General features: G+C 39.1%; 1 protein-coding gene across 5 annotated transcripts in view; it reads left to right on the plus strand.

Annotated features, from left to right (window-relative positions):
* Positions 1 to 15,999, plus strand: part of DCLK2 (doublecortin like kinase 2) — a 378,330-nt gene that overhangs the window by 198,006 nt on the left and 164,325 nt on the right. For 3 of the 5 annotated variants that reach the window (XR_014978130.1, XM_085641648.1, XM_085641649.1), the window contains exons 4-5: positions 7,278 to 7,361; positions 14,758 to 14,853. Coding sequence is in view for 4 of the 5 variants with exons in the window: in XM_085641648.1 (XP_085497774.1) it covers positions 7,278 to 7,361; positions 14,758 to 14,853 (180 nt within the window). In the remaining variant the exon portion in view is untranslated. The remainder of the gene's footprint in view (positions 1 to 7,277; positions 7,362 to 14,757; positions 14,854 to 15,999) is intronic. The other 2 variants (XM_085641650.1, XM_085641651.1) reach the window with 1 other exon arrangement.

Here is a 15,999-nt window from a genome sequence, read left to right on the forward strand (position 1 = left end):
CATTCAGGTTGATAGAGAGGACCTGAATGAGAATTCATTGGACTTTGCCGACATATACGCAATAGCCTACTTTCCCTGGAATAATCGCATTTTCATTGCTGAATAACAGACATGGGAAGGGAATTAACAGCTCCTACATGTTCGACTTTGTCACCTCCTTCCCACAGTATGGCGAAGTCAACCCCACACGGGTACTATGTGTCTCTGCATGTCACATTTGTAGGTTTTGTGTAAGCACTGCCTGCTCTGTTCCACCTATTTCCTCACCTTTGGCAATTGAGTTTGGCTCTCTGCAGAAAGTAGTATACAGTGTCTTTCAGAGCTCAAAGGAAGGTGACTCATTTGAATCGCAATCTCCTCTCCTTGGTTGTAAGTACCGGGCGCAAGCAGAGTGGTACTTGTGGTTTCTGTGATGGAGGCTTAGTTTTATAATCATTTACTCTCGGGTGCAGGTCTTGCAAATACAGCAGAATTGTTATGTGTGGTGTCATCGATGTGAATTTGGATATTTTGACATAGGAATATTTTAAAGAAGTAATCCATTAAAGAAGTTAAAAAAATATATATATGTGTGTGTATGTATGTGTGTATATATATATATATATATATATATATAGCCTACTGGCGGTCGCCAGTAGGTAGTTATAGTTAGGACCACGTTTCCATAGGAAATCCGCAACATTCTATTTTGAATAACTTTGGCGCCGGTCGACGAATCCTCGCGAATTTTTCAAAATAGGTGGGGCGCTACGCTCCGCTCCTACCCTGAAAGTCTCGGGGGGATTCGTCAAGCGGGGGCTGAGATAAAAGGGGGGTCCCAAAACGCGTTTTTCCCATGCATTTTTCCATAGGACCTTTAGACACAGCTACAGCCCGAACGGCTGAACAGAATTACTTGAAATTTGGCAGAGAGGTAGCCATAAGGTCAAGGAAGTGCCTTTTGCAGGTCTGGTGTAAATCTGTTCAGTATTTCCGGAGAAAATAGCATTTAAAAGCATATATATATCTATATGCGCGCAGGGTGCGCGCACCGTGCGAGCACCGTGCGAGCACCCTAACGTGCGCGAGCGTAATTCTGATTGGTGGTTACATGTTAGTCAACGTTCGAATCGGTCGAAATCAGGAAGTGTCGGCCGCCATTTTGTTTGTTTTCAGTGCGAGAGTGAAAAAGGAAGGTGGCAAACGTGAAAAGGGGGCAGGGTAGAGAGTTCCTGACCCCCTAGCCTTTGTCAGGGGGTCCCTGAAGGACCCCGAAGGCAAAAACATTTTTTTTTTTTTTTAAAAATCGCGGGGGTGCGCGCACAGTGCGCGCACCCTGAAAAACACACAAAAAAAAAAAATTTTTTTACAAAAAAAAAAAATAATTCGCAGGGTGAAAACCAAAAAAAAAAAAATAATTTTTAATACGTAGTTTATTGTAAAATAAATATATAAAAAAATAATACATAAATAAATTAGCATTTAAAAAACCGTACAAATTCACTGAAAAAACCATAGGTTTCACACTCGTTATAGTTAGGAATTAGCATTTAAAAAACCTTGCAAATTCACTTAAAAAACCATAGGTTTCACACGTTATAGTTAGCTGGACATTTCACTCATAAAAAACCAATGAAATTCCCCCGTTATAGTTACTGCAGGCAACTATAACTCACGCGACCGCAATCCTCTGCTGATGACGTCAGATATTACATCACTGATGACATATGTGTCTTTCTGAAAAATAAATATTTGTAATATATGTATAGCTAAAGATTAATGGAAGAAGACATGGGTAAATAAGTGTCTAAATACAGTATTAGCATCAGCAGAGGATTGCGGTCGCGTGAGTTATAGTTGCCTGCAGTAACTATAACGGGGGAATTTCATTGGTTTTTTATGAGTGAAATGTCCAGCTAACTATAACATGTGTGAAACCTATGGTTTTTTAAGTGAATATATATATATATAATATCTCGATTCTCGCCTTAGGGCGAAGTAAAGATGCGCTCACTTGTTTTCAAGAGCAATTCAAGTGGGTTTATTAGTTGTTTACCATGCCCTACGCGTTTTGGTCAAGTTACTTTGACCTTGATCACGGGATTAGTGTGAAGCAGAGAAAAGGTCTTCTTTTATTTCTATCTGCACACAGTTACTTCCTGTTATATCTTTTGGTGCATTGTGGTTAATGTGGTATATACATTACAAGTTTTGTGACATTAGTGATTAGTGTGCTTATCTCTTTCATTTTTTAACAATATTTAGTTATATTTAATGTTCTATCGGCAAATTGGTGCATTATGTCTTTTTTCATGTCCTTATTTATTTATTTACAATTTTTCTTTCATGCTCCCTGGTGAGCTATTTTTTATTGGTTTTCATTTCTTAATGATTCTGGTATCACTCTTAATTTCCTCCTTTTTCAAACTTAGTGTTTCGTTTCATGATCATTCTTGTGTCTTTCATCTTGATGTTACTCTATTTCATTTAAAGCACTGGGAAAAGTTTCAAAGGTGTACATAAAGTTCTTCATTCTGATTGAGACCTCTCGGATCCAGAGTTCTGAAAGTCACTATGTGTCTTGATTCTTTTTGACGTAGGGTCCTTTCACGATTTCCTCCCCTTTCTGAAAGTGGTATTTGTTCTATGGCCCAAAACTGGAGACATTCCCACCAACTTTCATGTTCTTTCTCCATGTGTTTTGCTATAGCGTTCGAGAGATCCTTATGTATGGTGGCTCGGATATGCTCAAGGATTCTTTTCTTGACCTCAAAGATTGTGCTCCCAATGTAGCGTAGCTTACATGGGCATTCCACCATGTAGATGACATAGTTGCTTTTACAGGTTAGATGTTGCCTGATCTTCCATTTGGTGCCCATTTGGATCTCCAACTCTGTCACATTTTTTGCGATTTTACACGCCTTACATTGTTTACATGGCCAGAAGCCTTCTCTTTGTAGCCATGTTGTAGTTGGAGTTTCTTTGAAGTGGCTGTGCGTGATTTTGTCAGCAATATTTTTTGCTCTACGATATGTTATGTTTGGGTGGCCTCCCATTATCTTTGCCAGTGATGGGTCAAGTTGTAGAATGCCCCAGTGGTATTTGCTGGTCTTGATTAGATTTCCACACTGTGTGTTGTGATGAGCCTTATTGTTTGCTGATCCAAAGCTTCTTCTTTTGATTTGGTCTTTTTCGGTATGTCCATTCGTTGTTGCTCTGTTACTCTTTGCAGACTTTTTTCAATTACTTTCTTTGGATATTTCTGTTTTTTAAACCTGTCACTTGCTTGTTGGCTATGTTTTTTAAATTCATTATCTGCAGAGCAATTCCTCCTAAGTCTTAGGAATTCCCCATAGGGAATACTCCATTTTAGAGTGTCTTGGTGGAAACTTTCCCCGTGTAGTATTGCATTGGTAGATGTTTTTTTGCGATGTAATGTTGTGTGGAGTGTATTATTTTCCACATCGATATTGGTGTCGAGGAAAGTTACTTGTTTTGTACTGATTTCAAAAGTGAATTGTAATTTTGATATGTTGTTATTAAGCCTTGCAAAGTAACTTTTAAATTCAAGCTCTGTACCATCCCATATAATTAGGAGGTCATCTATAAAACGAAGCCAAAGAATGTTTTTTTTCCAAAAACTCATCATTCGCTGGGGTCCAGGCCACCTGTTGTTCAAACCAACCCATGGTGAGATTTGCGTAGTTGGGGGAAAAAGAAAAGCCCATGGCTAATGCAGGAGTGTTATGAAGTACCACTATTTCATCATGCGTTCACTACAGGTTTCTGTAAAAAGCATTGTAAAGTAAGGCATTAAAACAGTTTTAAGAGTAGGTGAAGACCAAACAGCTGAGAGGTGAGATGCTCCAGTCTGGTATATCTGTATTGTTGTTGCTGCATTGTCATTTACAGTTTTGTTTGTTGGTAAGGTGTTAAATTGGCTGCATGATGGTTCTTTTCTGGTTGGCAATTGGGAGCCATATTTAGGTCCTTTGTTCCAGTAGAATCTTTGGATGGTGCCAAGGAGTTTGACCATTGACGTCACTGGCTGATAGGCAAGTGCTTTCAAGATCGGATTTGTATGATTGCAGTCCCAGAGATTCACACAGAGTTTATCACATGATTGTGTAGTATTTGCAATTGGTCTGTGAGTTATTTACGCAGTCTTCCTTGTTTGTAGCTCTAAGAACAAGAAAATCCAGTGGCTTGCTTGATGGATCCTATGCAGTTCTCTGCTAGCTGAAAGTTGTGGGACAATTTTGATGGCTGTTATTTTTTCTTCTGTGTTTGTGTGAGTCAGAAAATGTAAACAGAGCCTAACTGCTCTGAAATAATTGAGAGCACAGAAAGTAATTGAGTGAATGCTTGAAGTGCTCTGAACCACTTTTGATTGCTATGGGCAGCATCCTACACCATAATGCTTTCCTCTATGAGCCATTACTAAAGAGGACCAATCATGTGCAAATCGGATTTTGACATTTCCCAAAAGGGGCAGTGCAGTCCAACCACAATGCTATGTCCCTTCCCAGTGGAAACACAAACAATCACAGACACGTTTCGGTCTTTCTGAGTCTTGTTTGTGAGGTACATCTTCAATTCACATGGCACACAGAGGTACAGAACTATGTCTGGACGTACTCTTGCCACTAGCAGTATGTCAGGAAAAACTGTTATCAATGGGTTTTTGCAATATTGTTCTAACCCAGAGGGAACCATTATTCAATCTGCAGGGTTTATTTGTCACTTTTTTTAAACCATTTCCAGATTTCATGATCTTTGGAAGAATTAATCATTCTTTGCACCATTCTAGAAAAGTTTAATTCTACCTTGTCCAAACTGGGCTAAACTGTGCCAGGCATCAAACTTGTGTAAACTGTGAGAACAATAAAATAGAAAGCAGTGGAAGGTTTACAAAATAACCAAGCATCGCCTGTTTTGTGAAAGAAAAGCATATATGTTTTCCTTGGAATATACAGCTGAAGTTCATTTTAAAGCTTAGGACCCATTAAGGGATACTGGCAAAGTTTGAAGCTCTACCACATTTTGAACTTTGAGAAATATGAAGCCTCCAGACAAAGCATTACTCTAGTTGGGCTTGGACTTGATAATGGCTCCCAACATGATATGTTGGGAATCCGGAGGCAAACCGAACAAACAGTACATTTTGAAGTTGGCTGAGGGTACACCAGTTTTCACTGATTAGTCAGTCTGAGTAATGAGACCTGTTTCGATCTCAGCTAAAATGTTTTTTATTTTTTTACCTGGCTCACATATTACTTGGAGACACCCAATAAAGTAGGAGCAAGCGATAAATGCAAGCATGTTTGGGTCCATCAGTATTGAACTGAAGAACTGAATTTTAGACTGCTTAGGTTCAACTAATCTTATGTAAATTCAGTTATCCAACGCCCCAGCTACCCGAACGTAGAGCAGGGTGTCCTCCATTAACGAGTACAATTTTAAATCTTCACTGCGCACCAAATGAGAGGATATGGCTGAGCATGGGAGAACTCAGCAAATAATAGGAAAAATGGAGCAGACCGGTTCCTAGTTTCATACACTGTCTCCTTTCCTGAAGAAATAAAGTGAAACATCAGAGGACTTAATCAGAGGCTACAATAGCGTTCCTCATTCTAGCAGCAATGAATGAACAACCATATCAAAGCTGAAGACTGAGCCAACATTATCAAAAAGACTCTTACTAGCCTGCTTAATTATCTGAGGTGACTAACAGATAATTCCAGGCACCTGTAAGTGTTGTTTCCATGCCATCTTTGGAACACAATCTGTACTGGAAATTATCTAGAACGTAGTACTTTTCAAGGAAGACCTCTTATGGAGTGCATGCTGGTTTCTCTAGGATGTTACACACCAAATATGGGCTGGCAGTAGGACAATAGTTGCCTAGGATGTCTGGGTCCAGCTTGACTTTCTTCAGGAGTGGTGTCACTGTGGCTTTCTTCAAAGATCTAGAGCTGCTCATGAATCAAGTGAGCTGTTAATTAATTGTAGGCCCAGGAGAGGGAGGCCCTAGCTACTAAAGCTGGCAAAGGCTTTGTTAACTAATAGGTGAGCTTAAATGAATGATGAAGTCTAAAGCAATTCCAGTAATGAAAGCAAAAAGACAGGAGGTAAAGTGGCTTAAGTAAAGTTTCCCCAGTAGATAACTATGCAGGAGGCTGGACCTACCCAATCCGTATGTCTGTAATTTGATAAATTAAAAATGTAATTAAATCTTCTGCCTTTTCTTGTGACACAGTCACTACCTCAGGTAATGCAGACAATGAAAGAAAATGTTGAACATTCTGAAAGAGTACCCATGGGATACTTAATAGTGGACAGTCATCAATGCAGGGGGGAGATTGAGAACCACGCCAGATAGCCTCAGTTTGACAACCATTATTGCCACTAAACCAAGGTGCCTTTATTTGTTTGGAGATGTAGTATTAACAGGCATAAATAGTTGACACACCTTGTTGACCATTTTGGAAAAGATATTGAGCAGCTGAGACCAATCAGTGAGCATTTGCAGACCATCTACAGCTTTTGCTAAAGCTTACCCTAATAATGCAGCTGAGATCTTATTCCTTGCTCTATCTCTCACAACTACGTCAAACTATAGGCAGGGCCCAATGAGATGGGTAATAAGACATCAATATGCTGAACAAAACTAGGCTACTGGTAGTGAGTCTGTGAATTGTACATGTATGTGCATATCATTTTTGGGTTCAAAGCTGTGATGCAGCTGTGCCTAGCACTATCATCTTGAGTTGACTGCACAGGCAAAATATCATATTTTGTGCATGGGTGAATTCCTCGCAGTACTCAGTGGAGGATGTAACAGAAAGCTGGAGATCATGATTTGTTGCACAATGGCAAAAACAAATTACGTTTTCATTTATTTATTTCACTGAAAGTTCTATCACTACCCGTCATCTACCAAATTGTCACAATCTTCATCATTGCCTCTGTTTATTGGACTATATAGTCCAGAGTATTCCAATGTAACAGTTTCAATTTATGTGCTAAACATGCCCACACTTTACCATCATGTACTAACAGGCATTGTCTGTTGCCTCATTCACAAGCAGCTCCATTTGAATGGCTAAAATCCATGCGGGTGTTTATGGGCATGCACACTTGAATAAATGAGGCAAGCAAATACATTTGTTTGCCATGTATGAAACTATGGAACAAAGCTAAGCCAGTGGGCACACATAAATAGAAGTGACAAGACTTTCATAGGTACCTGATATGCCCAGAATCCTCTGAAATCAAGGATGTCTTCTTAAACTCAGACAGGCGGAAGGACAGGATGATGATCCATGGATCCAGCACTTCAAAGATACATGAATTCAGTTATGGATCTTCCACTCCTTTTGGTAAGTGTACACTTTTTAAAATGCTCCGACCTATACTGAAAAGGGTGTATTATTATGTAGCTAGGCAACTAGATCTATGTGGGATATTGGCACTGTGACATGTCTGTTATTGAGAAATTAAAATATCAATATAATGTCTTGATTGGATGTATTTCTGTGTTTCTTTATGATCTCGAATTGGGAGTTCTGAATATTTGAAGTTGAGAGATCACCATGGTGTGTTACAAGTTTCTAGACAGGACTACCCTTGTGAAACACAATTACCCTGTTAAAGTAACAATTCCTATTTAAAAATGTCATTTGAACCTATGTAGAAAGTTCATTTTCTAAAGTATGGTGCAAAGACTGTAGGTGTAGTGTCCTGGAAAGCATGGAGAGAAAAAAGGCTGTCTAGAAAAGGCTCTAACAGCAGACTCTGCACGATATATTAAGCAAATCTTGGTAATAGACAGAAGCAATGAGTGAGGAGGAAACAACAGTGTCTGGTAAAAGTAGGTAAGCCTTGAGAAAAGATTACTATCTGGAAAGATGTGATTGTTCGAGCTGCAGTGTTTGATAGAAGTGGAAAATAAGGAGACTTTTGGAAGACTGGTAGATAGCGCTCCATATCTGCTGCAAATATGAAAATGAGGATAGCATCTCCATAGATTGCAATATTAAAACACTATTAAAGATTTTAATATAAAGAAGCATTAGTGCAGGACCAAGTACAGAAATACTGTCGCTGATGGGGAGGAGCTGATCCAGGTTTAAAAGTTATGAGAAGTCAGAAAATACATTTTAGTATTTTCAAAAGTACATTTCAATTGGACTTTTACTCAATATTTGTGGTCCAAGCTGAAAATGCATACATTTCTAGCTCAGTATGGGTTTATATATAAAAATCTCTCCTGTCAAAAAATATTGCCACCTGTTTATCTCTTGTGTAAATGCCCTGAAGAATCTTCAAATTGTATGTCATTCTGGCTCTTCAGAAATCTTGTATGTTCTCTCCTTTGGAAAAGTGTAACGTTGCTAATAGTCTGATTGGCTATATAAAACTAAGTAAAGATATATGAAAATGGTCTTTCTCTTCCTAATTTCATTTAAGTAGCTCATGTCTATGTGACTTGCTTTCTATCTCCACCAAACGTATGGCAGTCCTTTGAAATAATGATTATAGTCATAATATTTCATCAGTGTCGATTTTGATCTATTCCACATTACCACTATACAATGCTTCAGCAGTACTAACCCCAGAGCTTAACATTTTAAATTTGAGTTCAGATTGAGGGATTACTTAGTATTTTTGTGGAGTGACCAAGGTACAAATACCCCTTTAAGATAAGCAAGATCATCAGAAGCTACAAATAGAGCCACAGGCATATGATTATTAAAAATATTGGCCATACCCCGTGCCAACGGACACCCTTTCATCATACCCTTATTTTCCACAAAGCTAAATCTACACTGCCAAGCCAAAGCATAATACACCACCACACTGTTACAAAAGTAGAACAGGAACATAGTATCAATACAGATTGAATGACCTGGATTTTATGCTGATCTACATTCTCAAATGATTTTCTACATCCAAAATGTTGGAAACAATCTGCTTGAAATGCACTTCTTTCATGATCACGAGATTGAATCAAAGTGCATCTTATATAGTCCCTATAAAAAGAAAAGTCTCTCTTTGCATGGTCAGCTCCATTATTACTGCTGACCCTAAAACATGATGAAATTGGCTAATCCTTGGTACGTTTAATTTGTTCTGTAAGGCCTTAGTATATGGTGCTAAAAATACAACAAGGGCATGGAAGTTAAGTGCCACCAATGAACTGCAGTACATTTTATGCCATCCACTAGGCCTGCAGGGAAAATATGGCTTTTGGCCTACATGTGTAGCTTGACTGTTGCAACCTTTAAACATTCAGCCAAATCTGTCAAAATAAACCTTTTTGATCAGTGGGAACCTTACTTTTAAGCATGAAGTCATTCCTAAGTGGAGCCCACAAGTTGGGGTGTCCTTTGTTTACAAGTGGAAAATGTAAGAAATCAGGACTGGCATGTTCCTACAGTAAATAGCCCTCAAAAGCCATTTTCATTATATGGGATTGTAGCATGTTTCATATGGACAGCTTGAATGCAATTCAATTACCATTTTTGTATCTTTGGCTTGGAACCAGCTGTAAAGATCATTCAACCACTTTTAAAATGTAGTAAACAGCCAATTCAATGGTGATGTTGAATTTTGTATATAACAAATATACAAGAAAAGTGACTTTTAGAAAGTTATTCTTTTGCTGCCGGAAGCTCTTGTTAGCGAATTAGCTTCCTGACAGATGGACATGTAAGTGCTCCACTTTGAGGTTTGCAGTACTGCGCCCAGAGCAGAAGTAACTGCTTCGGCCGGAAGGATTGACTGGTGAGGTATGCAACTCAGCTCAACCCAAGAATGACCGCTGAAGAGGGTCCAGGAACTTAACTAACTTGAAAGGGACCAGGGGAAGACTTGCACCTGTAGAGTTTGATAGGAGAATCCTAGAGAAGAGATGTCTTTTAGATCACAGGTTACACTTTAACCCACCTGGCTCCAATTTTAGAAGAGCAGGGAGCTAGTCCCAGATCCAAGAGGTTGAGTGGAAGGGGCCTATTCATTACCCTAGTCACAGCTCTAAATGTCCCACCTGCTGCCTCCAGAAGTAGAGCAGTTCTGCCATTTTGGACTTTATTGGGAATGGTGCCCTGTGGGGTAGTTTTCACAAAGCTCATTCTACTTCTATGAAATGCACCTTCGAATCTTAATGGTTTATCAGATTTCTACCACTTTTAAATGTCTGTGATAAGTTTTATTTTTAGAGGTCAATATTTTGAATAGCTTGCATTATTAGTAAGAATAGCGTTTTTTATTTTCTATGTGTAAACACCAATGTTCTGGATGTATGCTCAAGACTTCCATGATGTTTATATTATTGTGGTTATATTTTGCTGCTCACTGCCTTTTCAAATGCAGTCTGAGTTTTCTGAGATGCAGTCCCAAAACGCTGAATGTGTTCAGTGTCTGAGCTGAGATATATAATATTGTTTAAGTCTGCATTCAGCCCTCCAATGGTTTTTAGACCATAATATCTAATAATTGTAAATATAATTTATATAGTGCTTACTATCCCTGACAAGGCATTGAAGCGCTTTGTGGAGAGCAGCACACTACTACCTTACCCAAGATTGGAGTTAAATAATTAGTAGATTAGTCAAATGTACTTTCTCTCCCTTGTGGATTAGTTTCGGTAAGTTTGTTAAATGTGTAGTGTTTTGAGTAAGGATAGAATAATGAGAGTGGATTAGAAAAGGTAAGTTATACGTTTTTATTCGGAGTAGAGGAGATGTGAGCCTGGTAGTTGGGTGAATTGTCTAAAAAGGAAGTGAAACTTAAAAAAGGATGTTTGGGAGTTTATAGTAGTCAGAAAGGTTTGGGATGAGTTTGTGAGAGACGGGAAGAAATGGAACAAAGGTGGAAGGTATTGGATTAAAAAAATATATATTATAACAAAGAACTGAAAATAACATGCATGTTTTGAGACCATACCCAGACATCTAAATATGTAGTGGTATGAATACATACATACATACACATGACACTTTGTAAAATATTAATAGAAAGCATAAACCCCTCTATATATACACCTATATGTACACAGAAGCAGCATATTTACATGGTGTAATATACACATGTATCTTGTGGCTAAATGTACACAGCTTGTTTTTTTGCTATTCACCCTATATTAATTAACTGGAAGCAGTTTTTGTTGTGTCTAAGTAAACATACATTGTGTTTGTGCGTGTGTATATATGCATATTTTATGACATTTTCACCTAACTAGAACGTCCTCTTTAACCTTTAGTTTTCCCAGTGAGTTTCTAAGTTGTAAAAAAAAGGTAAAGTAAGATATCATTACCATACTTAACGTCACTTTAACCTTTTGGTGCTTTTAGTGACTTAGTATGGTATTATAATATGTCCATCGCCTTGCGAGGGATGGAAGTGGGATTGGACACAGAGCCTTGCCTGTGGCCAGGCCCTGCGTCCACCTCCCCACTAGCACCCAGCTCCCTGCTGCACCCAACCCCCCTGTATATCCTACCTCCCACAGCTCAGGCCTTTGGCTGTGCGCAGCGAGAAGTTGGTCGCAGGCCCTCCTAGGGGGGAGTTGGGCACAGTGCATACTTGAGGGCCTGTCCATGGCTGACTATGTGCAACAGTTTAAAGGTGCCATACTGACTGTCAAAAAGTCACCAATATACTATAATCAAACAAATAGATTTCATGAATTCACACATTGCAATTTGTAATAAAAGTGATTGTCTAAAATATTGAATGAAGCCTTCTTTTAAAAAAACAAATTAACATGTCTTTGAAGCTTTCTTTCAACGTTTTTCAAGGCAGAAAGTCCAACCATAGAAACAACCACTAGGGGTAATGTAATGTAAAGAGCACCTGTATAATGCTCGGTTAATCCGTAATGGGTCCTGGCGCTCCGCACCTCAGATGTTGACTGACTAAAAGACCCTAACCATTAGTCCTGATTAAAGAGGCATGTTTGCAATTTCTTCCGAAGCTTAGCAGTGGCCCAAATGGCCTGCAACTCCAGGGGTAATTTGTTCTATGCTGATGTGCCTAAAAAGGAAAAGGTACCTCCCTCCAGCGCTGGATCTGAGTGATTTTGGCCAAAACTTAGTTGGCTTAATGAAGGCATCTAGATGGAGCATAGGGAATAATCCTTGCTCTAAGGTACCCTGCACGAAACTGATGGAGGGCCGTACCAGTACCAGAATCTTGAAAATAATCCTCTTCTAGAGAGAGAGCCAGTGCAAAGCCCTCAAATGTGGAGACACATGTTCTCAACATTAGACCCAACAGGGTGCGGGCTTCTGTGTTTTGGACCACCTGCAATTTATTGATGATAGTCTGGAAGACCCAGGTACACTGCATTGATACACATACCTGTTTCCTAGCTAAGAAAGAAAGCAAGTGAAGAAACTTTCTTAGCACATGCAGTAGTCCAAAACAAGTCCCCACCACCACATTGACCTGAGGTATGAAGGAAAGACAGTCATCAAATGTAATGACTAAATTCTTTAGTGAGCTAGCATGGTGACCTGGAGGAGGGGCATCAGCTGGCAAAAAGGATTGCCAAGGCTCAAAGTCCTTAACACCAAAGAAAAGTAGCTCAGTCTTTTCTACATTGTATTTGAGCTAGTGGTTTGTTAGCCACAGAAAAACTGATGTCAGACAGGCTCATCTTTTCACCCCAGAAAACACTTCATCCCTGCCCCAGTAGAACAATAACTGGGTGTCATCAGCATAGAAAATTATTTTTTCTACCAGAACCTCACACACTTCTGCTGAAGAGAATACAGCTGCATCTCGGAGTGCTCTTAAAAATATGGTTAGCTCTCTTGAGGTCATGTATTAAATGGCCCAAGAGGCTTGACTGTCTTTTGTTTTAATGTTGCTGGGGGGCTGCTGCATTCCCTACAGTCCCCCACAACATTACAAAAATCTTATGTGGTTCCCCTGTCTCTTCTAGGGTCACCACCAGCTAGAAAATATGTGCTTCAACAATGCCTAAGGGCATTATGAGGCACACCTTGGTAGGAGCAATCAATAATAAATGAGCGGCTTTGTCACTCATTTGTTTATTGTACTCCATATTTTTATTTTGTTGTTATTATTGTGGTTGTCTCTGACCCACCTGGAACACCCACCCCTTTTTATTGTAATGATTCTTCACAAAACGTTCCCAAAAATAAATCAAAGTTCATCCGTTTAAGCTGCTTCTTGGAAATCTTTGCGGTACCCTTTTCAAAGAAGGGGAGAGACCAGAAAAAAGAGGTGCCCTAAAAAGTTGCTTTCAAATGCATCTTCTCATAGGAATTTTCAGGAAGCAATACAGCGGAGTGGAATTACACCAAATTTGGCAAAACGTTAGAACTTTACTCAGGAAGCAAGCGTTCCGATATTTGGTGTTAATCCATTCAGCAGTAATCGAGAAATTTGCATTTTAAGAGGTGCTCAGGCTGATCATGGCGGGGTTAAAGTTATTGTGATATCTGGATGGTTGGTCCTGCCTAAGTCACATGGCAATGTAAATACATTTTTAAAAAAAGGTCCTGTGAAACTGAACTATCCGATTGGCTGGCCGTAACGTGAAGAAAATATTGCAGCCACCATTACATGGCACAAGGACTCTGTTCCCGTGTCCTGGATTACTAAAGACATTGAAGGGGCAGGCTAGGGATGCCCTGACCCCTTGGCACTCATGGGGAGGACCCAAAGTTGACCCCGCCAGAGGCCAAAAATAAATTGTACAATGGGACCATGCAACCTTCCCTGGGTAAAGTTTGCATAATACCATGGAGGTGACTCATCAGTACTGTCAATTATGTAATTTAAAATGGCGAGACCACAAGTTAGTTAGCTCAGTAAACTACAAATTGAGAATTTCCATTGTTTTTTCAACATTAGTATTTGGGTTTTTTCAACAATTAAGTATCTTTTTACCTCTTGTTATAGATATGTGTATGTATAAGTAACCCACACCCCCCACACACATACCCCACAACCCCCCCCCCACACACACACCACACACACCCTCTTTTACTTGATAAATCTGAAAATGATGCATTACTACAGGTCCATTAAAGGGCTGCCTTAACAACTATATTTTACATTCAATGCATTTAATGTAGATTACAAATTCATTGTAATTATTTTTAATACTCTTATAATACAGGTTAAAGTCTTTGCCTTGTCTAGATCATGTCTCCTGAGATTCTCTCCGAAAAACTATACTCTCCACAGGCATCAGCACTGCCCATGGAAGCATGTGCACTTGCCTGTCTCAGCTCCTCCCTGGAAGGTGACACATTACCTTTGGTAACGAACACGGTCTCTTGCCTTCAATTCATCCTGTAGCTCTCATTGTGGACACACAGGATACATCTGTCGACATAAATCAGTTGAGAGCTTGGAATACTACATTTTGAAATGGTAGTTTTTCATGTCTTTAATAAATGTCTTTTATTTTTACTTTCTGCTACTAAGGAGACAGAAATAATGTGACTAGTTCTGTCCTTTAAAACTGACATTTCTATCCGATTCTGAAATTGTAGATTGTGGTACATTCAGCTTTGAAATGGACCCCTGGAAAAATAAGGTGCAGAAAAAGATTTTTAGTTTGAAATTACACAGTGATGCATTATCTTGTTGCCTCAAATGGTGGTTTATGTGAAATCAAGTTATTGGAGATGGAATAGTATACTTAGAAAAGGTGTTGTGGGTTGTCTCAGCCATTGTCAGATTTGTAATTGGTGAACATCTCAAACTCCTTACCTTTGCTCTGTATTTTTCCAGAGTGCCGCGTGATGAAGCCTTCTTATTCACGTACATCCCGGCAGCCTGGATCTAAAAGTCCTGGACCTTCACGACGCAGCAAGTCGCCTGCTTCAGGTATGAATGTTGGGGAGGTAATCTGGTTGTTACCAGGTTAGAGCATCATAGTCTTGCCAATGTCATGACATGTCATGACGCATACTATCAGATCGTTTATCCTAGTTATCCTGGGAACACTGCGTTTGTTGGTAATCCGTATTATGTGCGTTCCAAAAGAAGTCGAAACCACAGGTATTGCTTTCTAATCTATATTCTTCTTTCTTCTTTTAATGGGTGGTTTTTTAAAAAGGATTTATTGCCATTTTTGTTATAAATACATACAAATGCGTTTTGCAGACCATGCATTTTAGTATCGTTTGTATACAGAGCAGATGTACATAGAAAAAGGAGTAAGAGTAGTACAGCATTGTAAAATGTAACCGTTAACACGGGGAGTTCTGTCGTGTGAGGACAACAATGTGAAATTTCTTTCACTGTATGTTGGTCAGATGTAAGTTATCTATTCAGTATGAGAACGACTGTAATAGAGGCACAGGGACTTTACCACACTTGTCTCCCACTCTTTGACCGACATGCCGTTGTGCCTTTAGTTTGAGAATTGTGAGACTAATATAAGATCATTTTTAAACATATGATCATCCAGAGTAAACATGCCTATACACCTAGAGTAGGGATAGTCGGGAGGAGAGAAACACTCCCACTCTGGTAATTGATAATCAGACTAGCCTTCTTAACTCCTGCACCCAAATCAAATTTCTGGAAAACTAGATTTCAGAGGCACTTGACCTCTTTGAAGCCACTAGTTATGAAAAAAATGACATCCTCAAAATATGGCAGTGGAGTTCAACACCTCGTTAGCCTTGGCCAGCATGCTTTTTTGACTTCAAAACTTTTTTACAGTGTTATCTACAATTCTCACTTAAGATGACCTACAGTTGTAAACTAACAAGTATCCCAATAAGTTTGGTTGTGCTAAATTTCCTTGGCATAAAACGTGGTTGTCTTTCCTTATCAAATGCCAGTGTATTAAGTGCTATCTATTAATAACTTGAAAATTCAAATCATAACCCAATGTTGGTGAAAGATATTAAAATATAATATTTAGAGGGCTAAAGAACACTTAAATGCCGCAATTGTCTTTGTTTCAAGGACATGAAGGAACTCCTGCATTCACAATCATTTATGGCAGCTTTAAAATGTTGG

The sequence above is a fragment of the Triturus cristatus genome, chromosome 2_2, assembly GCF_964204655.1.
Source record: "Triturus cristatus chromosome 2_2, aTriCri1.1, whole genome shotgun sequence".
Classification (NCBI taxonomy): domain Eukaryota; kingdom Metazoa; phylum Chordata; class Amphibia; order Caudata; family Salamandridae; genus Triturus; species Triturus cristatus.